Source organism: Eulemur rufifrons, chromosome 15, assembly GCF_041146395.1.
Source record: "Eulemur rufifrons isolate Redbay chromosome 15, OSU_ERuf_1, whole genome shotgun sequence".
NCBI lineage: Eukaryota > Metazoa > Chordata > Mammalia > Primates > Lemuridae > Eulemur > Eulemur rufifrons.
Window position 1 is genome coordinate 97,873,395 of NC_090997.1, and position 17,128 is coordinate 97,890,522.

Here is a 17,128-nt window from a genome sequence, read left to right on the forward strand (position 1 = left end):
CAAGATGAAATTACATTAGTTCAAACAAAAAAGGCAGCTTTTAAAAGAACAAGTGAGAGTAAAGTCCCTAGAGGACAGCTTCAAGCTCTGTAAAGGCAGCAGGAGGCGGCGTTCATGCCAACGCTCAGACTGGGTACGCGAGTCTGTCTCCTCCACCCAATCCCTGTGAGCTCCCAGTGGGCCAGGGGACTGTCCATCTTCACCATCAAACCCCGCGGCTGCTTCCAGGGAAAGCCCCAAATCAGAATGTGAGCTTTGTCTCAATTTCACCTAAGACCAGCCCTTGGTCTACGCTAGGTTCTTGTGCCTAGGATGGAATGAGAAGGACAATACCTCAAGCAAAGTGAGCACCCGACTCAAAGAAAGGTCTTTTTTTATTTTCTTAAGGAGGGAGAGGTGCTTAGTCATTGACTTAAACCTGCTTTGATAGTACTTCTCCTAAAACAAATTATTAACTGTTAAAACTGCCCCCCCTGGCCAGAAACAGACGGCATATTACAGAAATAACAAATTCAGGGAGTCTCAGTTTCATTTGATATGTACTTGCATTGGAAACCTAAATTGGTTTATAGGAGAGAATGAAAACACTTCGAGAACTTCGTTGTGTCTGAGATACATTTTACTCCTCACAACAGGAAGTGGAACCGGAGAACTAGTCAGTTTCAAAAAGATCTTACATGTGGTTTTTTAGCTAGGTAAATGAAAAAAAAAAGCAGGCAACCAGTTGAGCATTTTATGAGACAAGTTTTTCAATAGAGAAATTATAACTCGTTATCGTCATAAATATTCAGAGCCTAATAAAATATTTTCTCATACAATTTTCTTCCAGTTTGGATGTTGTAGGTAATATTGAAGAATTATTCTAAAAATCTGCACTTGCCCTAACTTGGTTCTAAAATTGGGGGGAAATTTTTCTTTGAAAATATGTATTTCCTCTTTGTTGAAGAAGTATATTTTTTTTTTTTTTACTTTTTTTAAGATGATTCCAAAACTTCATTTGGCCAGCAATCACCCAAAAACACACAGAAATACAAAGGAACCTCCTTTGATGTTGAATGATGGGACTAACACCCAGATTACAGGTAACTATTATATTGACTTATAATCCATACAATTGTTGTTAAATCTTGCAGACACCGTTTACCCCTTGATGTATTAAAATTCACAGGAAGACAGTTTGTTATTACATCAAACTTCATAGTGATCGTGACCTTTAGCAAAGATTATATAGTGATATGCTGGTACATGGTCTCTCTGGTTGCAAGAGCCCTGATTTGTATTAATAGCATTTGCCAGTTTGCAAATTTTCACATCATTGACAATGCCAAGCTACCTAATCCTCACATCACTGACAATTTCGAGCTACCAATGCTTTAACCACTAAGCCACAGAAATTCCTGACTATTTTAGTGCCAGGCCAAATCTGCATAGCACTGACAGAACCATTAGGGTTGTTTCTCCATAAACGCCTGACATCTCCACAAACATCTTTCCTCCTTCCTGGAAAACTAAGCTCAATTTTTAAAGGGAATTGTAAAGCTTTTAATTAATAAAATTTTATCCGTGAAAATACATGAAAAATTTGCTTAATTTTTTCGAAAGACTAATCACCTTAAATATTACTTAATAAATTAATATGAAGTGAAAATCTGTAGTAGTGAATAATGGAGACAGATAATAGAGAATCTAGTAATAACAGATGCAGTAACAAAAGCCATGATAGCTAAGAAATCTGCATAAAGCTTATACTCACATCATGTTGCCCATGTGCCAGGTGCGGCTCTGAGTCTTTTCAGACACCCATATTGATTGTCGCAACCACCCTTCTGGCTTAAGTACTATTATTATACCCATTTTAAAGAAGTGGAAACCAAAGCAAATGGAGCTTCAGTATTTTGCCCAAAGTCACGAAACCAAAATGCAAATAGGTATTTCAAGAATAAAACCCACAAAGTAGTAGACTGTTAAGGTATTTGCTCTGGTTGTTGCTGTTTTGTAAAGGAGTAGCGCAGGCAGACAAGGACTAGAGTGGAAGGAGAGTTGGATACCATGGCACTTTCTGCCTAGAAAAGAAACAAGAAGAAATTAAAAAAGGAGAACTAGGTAGAAGTGAAGGAAGCAAAAGAAAAGAGAAAAGGAGCTGAAGGAAAGGGGCAAGAGAAGAGAGAACGAGGAGGAGGAAGACAGAATGTAGGAAATAGGGAAGAGCAAAGTGCCGGGGAAAATCCCAGCGTTTCTAGCTTAAACAATTGAATAAATGACAGCAACATAGAGAACACAGTTGGAAAAATATGTATATGGGCTCAGTAATAAACATATTTACACCTATAGACATGTGAGGTATCTAAGTGGAAATAGTTGTTACATTGTAGTATTTAAGGGTTTAGGGATTTGGAGAAAAATCTAGAATAAAGATACAACAATGTTCCTCATTAATGTATAAATAGTAGAAGTCTGGAGTTTGAACAAGATCATCTGCAGAATGAATAGAATAACAAAGACTCAACATCAGAATTGAAAGGAAGAACAATGTATCACAGAGAAGCAACAGAAACCTAGTGAGAAGACTGTGGAGTTAGAGCCAATGAAAAAATAAAGAAACCCAGGAGAGGGAGAGACCCAAGAGAAAGGTGGGTCCAAACCTTTAAACACAGTCAGTGTGACAGAAAAAGGAAAGAGTGAGTAGAGATTTGGCAAAAACAAGTTTCATTACTGTGCGGGGCTAGAAGACCATTCCAGTGGGTGGAGGGGAATGAACGGGAACAGAAGAGATAAAGACAGCACTGCAGACTACTCACTCTTTCAAGAATTTTTCCTGAAAAGAGGAGTCATGAGAGTGACAAGAGGGCATGTGCCAAAGGACAGAGATCACCACATGCCTCCTTCAAAACCAAGCTTCTGTGCTTAAACTCTCCATTGCAGTAAAATACAGATGCATACTTAGAAAGCAGTTCAACAATACCGAATCAAAAACCTCAACTGCGTTCGTATTCTGACTCATTGATTATACATTTCTTTCTTCCTCTTTTTTCTTTTTGACATTATTTTTGAGGGAATAAAATATACAGTTGTGTGTCTGTGTGCCCTTCCTTTTTCCATTTCCCTCTCATTCTCCCCAGGTTACCTGAATGTAATGTTCATCATTCCCTTGCATTTTTACTCTCTGTAAACAATATTTCAAAGAAACTATAAAGAATAGCATTAATCTAGACATTTCGGGTTTTTTGATAGGTTAAATTAAGTTTTATTTCTTTTCTTTCATTTTATAATAATCTCTCATAACTGTCTTTTACAAAAGAGCATATATAGGGGGCGTATGATACAAAATTATTACTTGTGTTTTCTACACAAGTTGAAAATTATCAATGTATCATACGAGAGTTCTCCTAATAGGGAACTAAATTTTTCTAAAAAGTCATTCTAAGTTTACTAAGCAGAGAAATTCTGCAGTAATCGTTCACCTCTACATTCACACTCTAGGTATTTTCTTGTGTTCAACAAACTGGCTCAAATGATTTAAGTTATCTCACCATCTAAAGAGAAAAGTCTCTACAATAATCTTAAACCAAAGTGTTATCTTAATTTCACCACTGGTTGCTTTTTTCAGAGGTTCTTCTAGTTCTTCCTTTGACACATAACAATAGCTTTTAACCTCACTGGGAGCCGGATTCCACATCACATTCTTCCTCACAAACAGAATGTAATCAATTTCATGTTCACCCCAGACACTGTCAGACTGGGCCTTCTAGTGAATTTGTGTCAAATAATTAATTTCTTCTGGGGGAAGCTCTTCCAGGGGAATTTTAGATCTCTGTGCTGCTCCCTACTCCAAAGGGCATCGTTTTCCTCAAGCTCGCCTGGATTGCGTAACCAGTGGCTGCAATACGTATTAGTAAAACAATCTGGAAAGGTTAACCTTAGCATCTGACCTCTGCTGCAGCAGGAGCTTATTTCCCATGTTGAATAAGAAGACACTAAAAGCCGGATGCTATAACCCTTTCTTAATGTTTTCATTCAAGTGACAATTCTTGGTCTCAGCCCCAATTTTATTTTAATTTTCATCAGTAAGGATACACATCTCTGCCAAGATTCGAACCTGTTGCTTATCGAGATAGTTGGTATTTATCTCAAGCCATTGTTACAAAATGTCTGATCTGACCGAGAACACTGAGCAGCCTCTGGGCCCAGACACAGCCCGTTTTGGCGCACTGACATTTAGTTTTTGATATTGTGCTTTTGTAATGTTTTTCCATGTTGATACATGTTGCTGTAGTTCATTTTCAAAGCTATATAGTACTGCAGTGAGTAAAAATGCCACAGTTTCTCTCTTCATCTATTGATGTATATTTAAGCTCTTTACAATTTACACAACACAACAACATTGTAGTTAACGATTTTGTATAACTTCCATTGTGCATTTATATAGGTAGCTGTCAGGGCTAAGTATTTATCTGGAAGTGGAATTGCATGGTCATAGGATACGTGCATCTTTAAATTTAAATATTCCCATTTCTTTACAGGACACTTCATCCTCCCCTGCAATATATAAAATTTTTAGTCCTCTGCAACCAGGAATGCATTTTGGTTTCCTATCTCAGAATTTCAGAAATCTTTCCCTATATCTCTTTCTACCTATTTATTTCTTTATTTTTTCTCTTTCATAAATTTTGGCTCTTAATTCATTATCCTTTCTTCTTTAAATTTCTTTGATTTTACAGTTATTCTTTTTCTAATTCATAGAAGTGATGTTTACCTCATTCATTTATATTTGCTTTTAATCACCATTAAAAAGTGGACAAAAGACATGGACAGATATTTTTCAAAAGAAGAGAAACAAATGGCCAACAAACATATGAAAATGCTCAACATCACTCTAGTCATCAGGGAAATGCAAACTAAAACCACAATGAGATACCACCTTCCCCCTGTCAGAATGGCCATTATTAAAAAATCAAAAAACAATAGATGCTGGTGTGATGCTCTGAAAAGGGAACACTTATATATTGTTGAGGGGGGGATGTAAATTAGTACAACCTCTGTGGAAAATTGTATGGGGATTTCTCAAAGAACTAAAAGTAGATCTATCATCTGACCCAGCAATTATGCTACTGAGAATCTACCCAAAAGAAAAGAAATCATTTTATAAAAAAAAAAAACACCTGAACCTAAATGTTTATTGCAGCACAATGCATAATTGCAAAGATATGGAACCAACCGAAGCGCCGACAAACTGATGAGTAAATAAAGAAAATATGGCATATATGTATACCATGGAGTACTACTCAGCCATTAAAAAGAATGAAATAATGTCTTTTGCAGCAACTTGGATTGAACTGGAAGCCATTATCGTAAGTGAAGTAACCCAGGAACAAAAAAACCCAAATACCATGTTATCATGTATAAGTGGGTGCTAAGCAATGGATATGTGTGGTCATACAGAGTGACATAATGGACACTGGAGACTCAGAAGGGGGAGGATGGGAGGGAGTACGGGATGAAAAGTTACCTATTGCATACAAGGTACATTATTCAGGTATATTAAAAGCCTACATTTCTTCACTATGCAATTTATCCATGTAACAAAAAAAGTTTGTACCCCCTAAATCTATTAAAATAAATAAATAAATAAAAGATACATCATAAAACAAAAATATGGGTAGGGCTATAAATGTATCTCTGAATTCTACTTTACTTATATTTTCCTGGTTTTCCATTCTAAATCATTTCTTTATATCCAATGAGATATTCTAGTGTGTATTTGTAGGTGTCTTACATGTGGGAATTCTTACTAATTTTATTCTTTTTGGTTTTTAAATTCATTGCATTTTGTTCAAAAAACATGATCTTTATGATATCAATTTCTTGAAATTTTTTAGATTTGTAACATTACATAATCAAATTTTGCAAACATTTTATGTAAGACTAAATCAAAATTATTCATTTTGTTTTCCAAATCTTTTATATCACTTTCATTTTTATTACCGTAGTTAAAACTTTGTTAGTATTTTCATCCTTTTATTTTCAAACTTTTTGTGTGGTTGGTTGGTTGATTTGTTTTCTTCCCTTTCTTCCATGTCATTTCTCTGATGTTTAATTTAGTATTTTCAAATTCATCATACATATAACATACAACATATAACTCAGGACATTTTAACTCCTTCTTAAATTCCTACTCTCTTATTGCAGTCTAGATGTTTATTTTCCATTATAAAAGGTTAGGATTATTATATTCATCAATTATAAATGTATTATGATTAAATTGTTATTTATCAATCAGAAATCATAAGTTTATCAATTTCTGTGCTTGCCTTTGTTTCATTTATTACATATCACCCCATGAGAAGCACTTTTCTGTTTAGTTGAGTACCTCTTTGAATAATCCTTTTAATGAAAAGTCTATAGGTAGTAAATTCTCTGTCTCTATGTGTATTGTTGTAATGCCTTTATTTTGCCCTCAAAATTGAATGATACTTGAGGTGAGGTATAAAAATATTTCCATCTGGCACTTTGAATATTTTGATCATTTGTCTTCTAGCAACTATTGTTATAGATGAGATTTCTGCTATCAGTATGTCATTCATTGTATCTATTTTTTCTTTTTACTCTTTTAAGACATTTTCATCATCCTTGATTTTCTGTGATTTTTATCACAGTATGGCTAGTTATGGATTTATTTTTATTTATACTGCTCAATCCTCAGAGTGAATGTTTGATTTGATATCTTACAACTTTTTTCAAGCATGGAAAATTAACACAGATCTTCCAATAGTGCTTTTCTGCCATTTTCTCATTCTCTTCTTTTGGGACTTTTATTAGATATATATTAGAGATGAGTGATTTTTCTTCCATGTCTTAGCTCCTTTTTCTTAATTTTTAATCTCTTTATCTTTCTATGCCATTTGTGTCTTGTATAAATTTTTTGGATCTGCTTCCAAGTTACTATTACCTTTTTGAAAGTGCCCAAAGTAGAGTTTATGTCATCTATTGAGCTTCCTATTTCAAGGAGTATATTCTCATTTCTAATATTTCTATATGTTTTTTCAAAACTCACTTATACTTTATTACTTGTTCCTAATTTTCTTCTGAAAATTGTTAAAAGATTCTTTGAACTTCAAGCTTAAATTTTCAGTCAAGGTTTTAAAAATTTATTTAAAATGAAGTTATCTTCTAATTTTTAATTCTATAGCCTGTCTTTCTCAGCATTATTATTTTGAATGTGTTTTGGGATTTTTCTTAGTCAATTTGGACTACTATAACAGAATACCATAGACTGGGTGGCTTTAACAACAAATATTTATTTTGCACAGTTCTGGAGGCTGGAGAGTACAAAATCAAGATATGGGCAAGTCCGGTGTCTGATGAGAGTGCTCTTCCTGGTCTGCAGAAGGCAATTTTCTCATCATATCCTCACATGGCAGAGGAGAAAATCATATCTCTGTGGTCTCTTCTTACAAGGGCACAAATCCCATTCATGAGGGCTTCACCCTCATCAGCTTATTACCTCCCAAAGGCCCCACCTTTGAATATCATCACTTCAGGGATTAGGGATTCAACATATGAATTGGGGGGGGGGTACACAAACATTCAGTTCATAACAGAATTTAAATTTGCAGAATTGCTAATGGAAAGGTTTTATGTCTTTATCTCTCTCTCTCTTTCTCTGTGTGAGAAGGTGTTCTGTCACTCTGTCTCTCTCTTTCCCTCTGTGTTTATGGCTCCCTCTGTTGTGATTTGGAGATTACCACCACCTAATGTAGAATTAGCCCAACAATAATGTCTTTATTTAATTGTACTGAATCTTATATAGCCAGTCCCAGACTTACAATGGTTCAACATACAATGATTTTAAAGTGCAAAGGCCATATGCATTCAGTAGAAACCATAGTTTGAATTTTGAATTTTGATATTTTCCTGGGCTAGCAATATGCAGTGTGATACTCTTGCATGAGATATTCAATATTTTATTCTAAAGTAGGATTTGTGTTAGATGATTTTGTCCAACTGTAGGCTAATGTAAGTGTTCTGAGCATATTTAAGGTAGGCTAGGCTAAGTTATAATATTCAGTAAGTTAGATGTATTAAACACATTTTTGACTTACAATATTTTCAACTTATGACAGGTTTATCAGGACATAACCCCATTGTAAGTAGGAGCATCTGTATATCCAGTCACTGGTCCAGCTGGTGACTGCTTCAACTCCTGGTTTGGAGCCTGTGTCTGTACTTCTTCCTTCCTAGGCCCACAGCTTGCCCAATGTGTAACCTCAGGCAGTGGTTTGGCAACTGTCTTCTTTTTATCCTTAGCCCTTTTCACAACTAGGGAAGCCCCATTAACCACTATCATCAAGGAGTAGCTCTCTCCACATTTAGTGGAGCATTTTATACCCCCAACCCCTTAACCTGCAGCAGGAGTCAACCTACTCCCTGCTTCCAGATCAGGTTCCATCGGGCCCTTGGCTTCAGTCATGCTATTGCTGCTCATTTCTGATCTATGGAGATGATTACCATGTTTCTGAGACTATCCCTTTTTGGTTTTCTGTTTCTCTTTGTCTATCACTACTATATGTTTGAAGAAGAATGGACTGTCAAAGTGTGAACCCACAGGACCATCCTTGAACAGAAGTCAATCATTTCATCTATAAGATTCCATCTAAAACTCACAATGCAAATAAGTTAGGCCCTTCCTATATTGGCCTCAATATACCACCAAAACTTATCTATTTCCTATCTCCTTAAACTTTTCTCTATTCTGCAGAAAGATCAGGCATTTTAACATCTCCATACTTTTGAATACTTTATTTTCCTTCCCCCATTCTTCACCTGATGAATGCTTACTCATTCCTTGAGACCCAGGTCAAATGCCACCTCCCCCTTAAGCCTTCTCTGACTTTAGAAGGCAATTGGTTCTTGTAATGATCTCATATTCACCCAGTGTTTTTCATGTATAGTCACTATAATAACTGATTTATGTTGTCTCTAAAGATCTTCATGGTAGGTACTATTTTTGTCCTCCTTTTCACAGATGAGGAACGTCAGCATGGTATGGTTAAGTAACTCCTCCACAGATCATACATAACTAAGCAGCAGAGCTGGAATGGGATCCAGGCCAGCCAGACTTCTAATCCTATTGTTTAATTACATGTTCCTCTGATGTTCAATCCTCTATATTCCCACCATGCTTTGCTGGTGTCTCTGAAACAGTTATTATCATCTGTTTATCTGTGTGAATACTGTGGTGCATACATTGTGGTTACACCATCCAACCAGTTGCCAAACCCAGAACCTGTGAGTAAGCTCAGACTGGCCCTTCCCTTCTCATACACATTGACTCAATCACCATACCTGTCTGGGTTGCTTTCCAATGTCTATCAAATGTCTCTTCCCTCTCCCTCTCCACTATTGCTGCCTTAGATCTATATCAGTTCTCTCTTAAACAATAACCAGCTCATTGCTGGTCTCCCCATCTACAGTCTAGATCCTCAAAACCCCATTCAACACACCACTGAACAATTATAACACTGCTGAAAATACTTCAGCGACTTCAAGTTAGAATCAGTTGCTCTGGAACATGTCATGCCCTAGAAATGCAGCACCTCGACCAATGACTGACACATGGTAAGCACTCAGAAAATATTTAACAAAAAGACTATCTTATATCAATGTTTCTTCCCTATGATGCCCTTGGTAAGGATGATGCCTTCTTATGTGCCTGGCACAGAGTGGAGATTTGACAAATATCTAGAAAGCCATCTACTGCTTGATTACTCAGAGCTGCAAAATGCCTCCTCTAGTAAATAACATCAGCAAAGTTATGCAACACAAAAGTTGTTCTAATGCTTTTCTCACCCCCAAAGTGCCACATTCATACAGAAAGCCCCATAGGATGGACTGACCTTAAACTTGAACCCACACAGAGAGTTGATTCTTTGCGTTTCCTTGAAGGTAAAATGGACCTTTGATGGGCAAATCTCTATTTATCTAAAATACTATTTCCTTAATAACATAGTACTTTTCTCCAGCATCCTGTTTCAACTGGTACTCCAAATACTGAGAATCTAGAACCCAAGAAATATAGAATACACAGGGGTGGGGGCATGGGGATGGAAGTGAATGAGCCCCTCCCATCTTACCCAGTAATCTATTTCCCAGATGGCTTTTGTGCCCTTCCCTCCTGAAGTCCTGTAACAGAAAATGTGTTCAATAGTCTCCTGAGTTTGACTGTGTGCAGAGCAATTTGGGCACCATTATCTCAGCACAGATATAGTCTAAAAACAAACTACCAAGGTTTTAGCTCTTTTTAGTTGATCAGAAATGTGAAAAACAAACTCCTCACTCCCTCCCTGAATATCACCACATCCTTGAGACTCACGCCATGAGCACAGAAGGCAGGTCTCATGCAGGCAGAAATCACGCCTGGGCTGTACACTGAACATAGTCACATGAATCCCAGGAAATATATGTTTTGTGAGTAATGAATGCAGAGCTTTCTTGTGAAGCAAACATAGCAAGTGCCAGTTTGCTGTTAAACTAATAGGTGAGAGCCCAGGCAACAGCAAATAACCAACCATAGTGCCAGACATTCATTCACATTCACTAAACTTTTCCACATCAGCATGAAAACTGAGCAAAGTAACCATGATTTATATGCATAAGCTTTTGTTCTGGGGAAAAAAATTTTAGGAGCTTTGAGGAAAAGAACTATGTATAAGAGTGAAAGAGATGATCTGTCTCATTCCTTCTGAGCTTTGTCACCCTTAAATCAAAGCTGTTTTCCATTCTTAGCTAAAACATTGTTACTAAAATCTATCTAAGACCAAAGAACTTTCTAATCGAGCCCTGAAGATTCACACATGCTAGTATTTATTATTTAGTTATTAATATTTATTTTCATGAGAAACTAATCATAAAAGAAAACTAAGCAATAGTGATTTGGTGTATAATACTTTGTTAGCACCATAGTATGATGCAAGGAAAACCTTATCATTATCAAGGACTACATAAACAAATTCTTAGATATGTTTGGGGATTGTACTGAATCTAATAATTATATGGAAGATTTCCCAATGCACTATGATCCAGACCCTAAATGTGGTTATCTTAATTCTTCCAGGCCACAATTTGTAAATTAAATTTTTAGTTTATTCAACAACCAATTGCGGCACAATTCCTCCATGCCAAGAACCAGAGGTTCAAGGGCCAGCAAGCCCCACACCATTTCCAAACGTGGAAGATAGACAATTCAACATGGGTAATGAGGTCTGCATATGAGTGTTAAAATGGAGTACAAAAGAAACACAGGGTGCGGCAAGTCTCCCACAACTGGGAGTCAGGGGAGGCAACCCATTAGTCAATAAAATCAAAGACTTGAATAAATGTTTCTTTCTCTCCACATCCACACCAGCATCTATTGTTTTTGACTTTTTAATAATGGCCATTCTGACAGGGTAAGGTGGCATCTCATTGTGGTTTTAATTTGCATTTCCCTAATGATTAGTAACGTTGAGCATTTCTTCATATGTTTGTTGGCCATTTGTCTATTTTCTTTTGAAAAACTTCTCCTCATGTCTTTTGCCCACTTTTTAATGGGATTGTTTGGTTTTTTCTTGCTGATTTGTTTGAATTCTTTGTATATTTTGGATATTACCCCTTTATTGGATGTATAGTTTGCAAATATTTTCTCCCATTCTGTAGGTTGTCTATTTACTCTGTTGATTATTTCCTAGCTGTGCAGAAGTTTTGGAAAACAGTATGGAGGTTCCTCAGAGGAATAAATGTAGACTTATCATTTAACCCAGTAATCTCACTACTGGGTTTCTACCCAAAGAAAAGAAGTAATTTTATCAAAAAAAAAAAAAAACACCTGCATCCAAATGTTTACTGCAGCATAATTCACAATGACAAAGATGTGAAATCAACCTATGTGCCTATCAATTCATGAGTGGATTAAGAAAGTATAGTATGTATATAGATACACACACACACACACACACACACACACACACACACACCATGGAGTACTAGTCAGCCATAAAAAAGAACAAAATAATATTTTCTGCAGCAACTTGGATGGAAGTGGAGACCATTGTCCTAAGCAAAGTATCTTTGGCATGGAAAGAAAAACAAGCACCACGTGTACTGTCTAATAATTAGGAACTAATCAATGGGCACACACTAGTATAAAGAGAACTAAAGGTCACTAGAAATCAAGAAGGGGGAAAGGGGAGGAGGAGGGGTAAAAACCTACCTATTGGGTACAATGAACACTGTTCAGGTGATGGGCACACTAAAAGCACCCCACATAACAAAAACATTTGTAGTCCCTTAATATTTTGAAATTTTAAAAATCAAAGACTTGAAAGATAAAGACCTGAGCATAACAGGATCTGATACAGCGATGCAGATATGGTCCAGTCTGCATCGACCATGGAGGGGGAGATAACAACTATAACAGTGGCAAAGTCACATCACACAGGGCCTTGTAAGTTGTGTTTTAAAGTATGAAGTTTGCCTGAAGGACAATGGGACATTGAACCGATGTAAGCAGGCAAGTGGCATTATCAGACTGGTGTCTGAGAAAATTTGCTCTGGTGGCTGTGTAGCAAGTGGACTGCAGGGGGACCCGGGCAGAAGCAAGAGCCCAGAAAGGAGCAGGAGAGGTGAGTGCTGTGGCTGTAAAGATGGGGAAATTGTTAAGAGATAGAACTTGTGGAGCTCAGTGTCTTAATACTTTTGGTTCTACAGGACACTGCAGCTTTGAAAATTCTGTTGTTTCATTTAGAAGAAAGAAAAGAGTACTGTCAGGTAACAAACAACTCAGCTTAGCAAAAAAGATCAATGCTGTTCTAGTACACACATAATAAAATTTTGAATAGTACTTAGAATTTAGATTTAAATTCCCAGCAATTTTCTAAGCACCATTTCCCATCCCAACCTTAATGATAACTATCAGACTAAGATCAACAAAAGTGCCTTAAATGTATATTCCTTCCCCCCCTGGGATGGTAAGCTCTTTACTTCTACCCCAGCACCAAGCAGAGTGCTCAGCCCAGATAACTCAATAAACATTAGTTTAGTGGAAATGAAGTGTAATACAGGATGTGATTAGGTCAAATGTGTCAAACCTACTGAAACTACCTAGCATAAAAATAGGTCTCCTGTGCTACATTTTATTTAGAGAACAAATGACAGCAGAAAATTGAACTAATTTTCTGAATGGAAAGATAAAGTAGGGTAACTGCTGAAAAGCAGCTGGAAGAAATGCTTAAATGTTCAGCAGTACTGCCCAGACACTGATGGCTGTGAGACAAAAATAACAGGCACATAGACACACAAGGAGGGCTGGCTGATTGAGTCTGGGAGTGGAGATGGCTCATGAAATGAGAAAGATCCATAAATAGCCAGAGTTCCCACTAAGAAGGATAGAAGTTATTTGTGCTCAGGACCAAGGGGGACCAGGTTGCCTACTACACTGGTAATGGCTCTAGATTGGAATTATACAAATGATATGATAGTCCTTTGGTAATCACATCTGTGATATTACTCCAATACCCAGGGTTATATATATGTATATCTATGTTTTTCAGAGACTGGGTCTTACTCTGTCACCCAGGCTGGACGCAGTGGCACAACCAGATCGCTACAGCCTTGAACTCCCAAGCTCAAGCAATCCACCCACCTCAGCCTCCAGAGTAGCTGGGACTATAGGTGTGTGCCACCACACTTGGCTTATACTTTTTTTATTTAAAGATTTAGAGATTTTAACTTGTCTAAAGTCAATTAAATCTTCAGTTCCTACCTGGTACAGTGCCTGATACATGATAGAATAAGGATAGGTAATGGGTGAATATTAAATGAATTCTTCAAAGAATGAATGACTTTGTTAATTTAAAGTGTTTAAATGTTCTCTTATTACCTTAATTTCCATTTCTTCTTAAACATGTAAGATGAACTTCTTCCAGTTGGAAGGTTACATTCTTTCAGTAGAAAGAGTGAAGCAATGTTAAGAATTAAACATGGCATTACCTTTCCCAAGGATCAGACAATCCTAATTCTTTTTATTTCTTTGTTCCATGTAATACAAAAACACATGCTTATAATCACGTGCATTTTTTTCTTTTTAAAAAATCTCATGAACTTTGGTTATTCTGAACTTTAGTCTTCCTGACTCTTTTTACAGAACTGTGATATTCATTTGCTTTTACTGTTGACCATAGGACCCTCTTTTAACAGCCAGTACATATGCCTTCACATCTGCTTTTAGCAAAAGTCTTTAACTGCAACCACATTTACAGCTGACCCTTTAATAACACAGGAGTTAGGGGCACTGACCCCCTGTCCAGTCAAATATCTGGGAGTAACTTTTAACTACCCAAAACTTAACTACTAATAGTCTACTGTTGACTGGAAGCCTCATAGATAACACAGTCAATTAACACATATTCTGTGTTATATGTATTATAAACTGTATTCTTACAATAAAGTAAGCTAGAGAAAAGGAAATCATAAGGAAGAGAAAATGCATTTACTATTCATTAGTTGGAAGTGGATCATCATAAAGGTCTTCATCTTCATCATCTTCCCATTGAGTAGGCTGAGGAAGAGGAGGAAGAGGAGGGGTTGGTCTTGCTGTTTCGGGGGTAGAGATGGAAGAAATGGAGGAGGTGGCAGGGGAGGCAGGAGAGGTAGGCATATCATTGTAACTTTATGAAAATACATCATAATTTCTCACTTTTTTGCTTTTCCAATTCTCTAAAAATGTTTCCATACTGAGATACCAATCCTTCTTCCACCATTTGCTTTAGTTTCAGGGCCCATATCATAGAAAGGTCCATGTTGTACAAGAAGTCAAAATCAGTCTTGAATAATCAGAACCCTTCTGTCAGACTGTCATTTTTTTTTCTAGGACTGCTTCTCCTACGTCTCCTTCCTCTTCCTCTGGCACTGATTCGGAAGCTCTCATCTCCACCAAGTCATCTTCTGTTAATCCCTCTGGTGTGGTGCCTATTAGCTCTTGAACTTCTCCAAGATCCATATCTTGAAACTCTTCACCACAACACATACACTTTTTTATCACATCCACAGTCTCTTTCATGATTTCCTTGATTGACTTTGTCATAAATCCTATGATTCATGTACAACATGCGGACACAGTTTTCTCCAACAGAAATTAACTGTTTCAAGCTTGAGGGCTTTCACAGCTTTTTCTGTAACAGCAATGGCATCTTCAATGGTGTAATCCTTCCAGAGTTTCATAACGTTCCCTCTGTCAGGGTTATCTTCCATAGCATTGACAACCCTTTCCATAGAGTGCTATGTGTAATGAGCCTTAAAGGTCCTTATGACGCCCTGATCCAGAGGCTGAGTTAGAGACATCGTGTTTGGGGACAAGCAGACTACTTTGACACCTTTGGTGTTGAACTCATGGGGTTCTGGATGGCCAGGGGCACTTTCCAATATCAAAAGAACTTTACAAGGCAGTCCCTTATTGCCAAGGTACATCCTGACCTCAGGGACAAAGCATTGATGAAACCAATCCAGAAAAAAGGTTCTTGTTGTCCAGGCCTTCTTGTTGTACAACCAAAAGACTGGCAGTTGGTGTTTATTTTTGCCCTTCAAGGCTGAGAGAGTTGGGGGTAGGAAACCTTAGAAATAAGTACGGGTAGTCCTGGTCATAAACCTGACTGCTTTTGCATAAAACAGTAGAGTTAGCCTATCCCTTTGTGCCTTAAATCCTGGTGCTCGCTCGTCTTACTTACTAATAAGTGTCATTTGCAGCATTTCTTTTCCAGAATAGGGCACCTTCATCGGCGTTAAAAACCTGTTCAGGCATTTCTTAATGGCATCTGGGAATTCATTTGCTGCCTTTAAATCACTTTAGAGTCTACAGGTATGCCTTTCCTATAGCAATCCTGCATCCACCTAAAAGCTGCAAGTATTTTGCAAAAAGGGCAAGGTTTTTGCACCTACTGACATAGCTGCAGCGACAACTTCATGAATGTCCTTTTCTTTGTTCTCAGTGGGCCTTATGCTGGATTCACTGCTCTTATAATGGTGGACAACCACAGCTTCAGACTCAACCTACAGTACATGTCAAGCAATTCAACTTTTTCCTGTCATATCATGACTTTTCTCTGCTTCTTGGCAGCACTTTTAGCAGAATTTCACATGGATCCTATAGTGTTATTCAAGGTTTACAATAGTGCATTAAACACAGTGAAAAATACACAAAAACCGTGAGAAGGAGATCACTTTTTACTCCAATATGCAATTTAATGGAGAGACACTGACTGTGGGAAATGATTGGTGTCATGTGGCGTTTTAAGAGGATATGGATACTCGCATACTCTCAACACTTGAGCTCATCGAAATGACAACAGGAGGTGGCTAAAAAAGTATTACAGAAGTACAGTATTTACTACAGTTAATTTTATGCAGTTATGATTTAACACTGCATCTTTACATTTGTTTACATTTCTCTCAACTACAAATGTCACCATGTACAGTCTGTGTATGCAAAATCTTTGATAAATTTTAACTTTTTGTAATATATTTGTGTCTACTTTATGGTAGTAAATGATAAAATAGATTAGTATCTATATGTATTTTATGGATTCAAGACATACCAAACTTTTTCTTAATTTTTTAGAGGGTATGTGGTTAATCTCTGAGTTTTTTCAAATAGTCACAAATCTCAAAAAAATTTTCCAATGCATTTGTTGGAAGAAAAAAAATCTGTGTATAAGTGGACCAGTGCAGTTCAAACTCATGTTGTTTAAGGGTCAAGTGTATTCTCTTAGTTGTTCCTCTTATTTATCTTCATTGTAATTATTCACATTTTTATTATCAAAAAATACCCACCATTCATGTCCAAGGGATCACACGTTCCTTTACTCCAAGTTTTAGATGGCAAATTTCCTACTGTACATAACTAACTATAATTTGTGTTTTTTATTTTTGGTTCCTGCAGTCCTGGCTCTCAAAATTTCCACCATTTTTCATCATTAACACACTTTTCCTCCTTACTTATAGGTACCAAAATTAAAGTGCTTTCAGTGCCTTCTATACTTCTGGGATATGAAACTGTTAGCAAGACAAGCAGAGAATTTATCCGCTGACCTCCAGGCCGCTG

General features: G+C 36.9%; 1 protein-coding gene and 1 pseudogene across 1 annotated transcript in view; both read right to left on the bottom strand.

The window, feature by feature from the left end:
• IPCEF1 (interaction protein for cytohesin exchange factors 1) overlaps positions 1–3,154 on the bottom strand; it is a 72,524-nt gene extending 69,370 nt beyond the window's left edge. The window contains exons 1-2 of the mRNA XM_069489098.1: positions 3,125–3,154; positions 2,049–2,063 (exon numbers count right to left, since the gene is read on the bottom strand). Of these exons, the coding sequence (XP_069345199.1) occupies positions 2,049–2,063; positions 3,125–3,154 (45 nt within the window). The remainder of the gene's footprint in view (positions 1–2,048; positions 2,064–3,124) is intronic.
• A 371-nt stretch (positions 3,155–3,525) lies between these two features.
• On the bottom strand, positions 3,526–15,804 carry LOC138396008 (isopentenyl-diphosphate Delta-isomerase 1-like; annotated as a pseudogene).
• Positions 15,805–17,128: the final 1,324 nt, after the last annotated feature.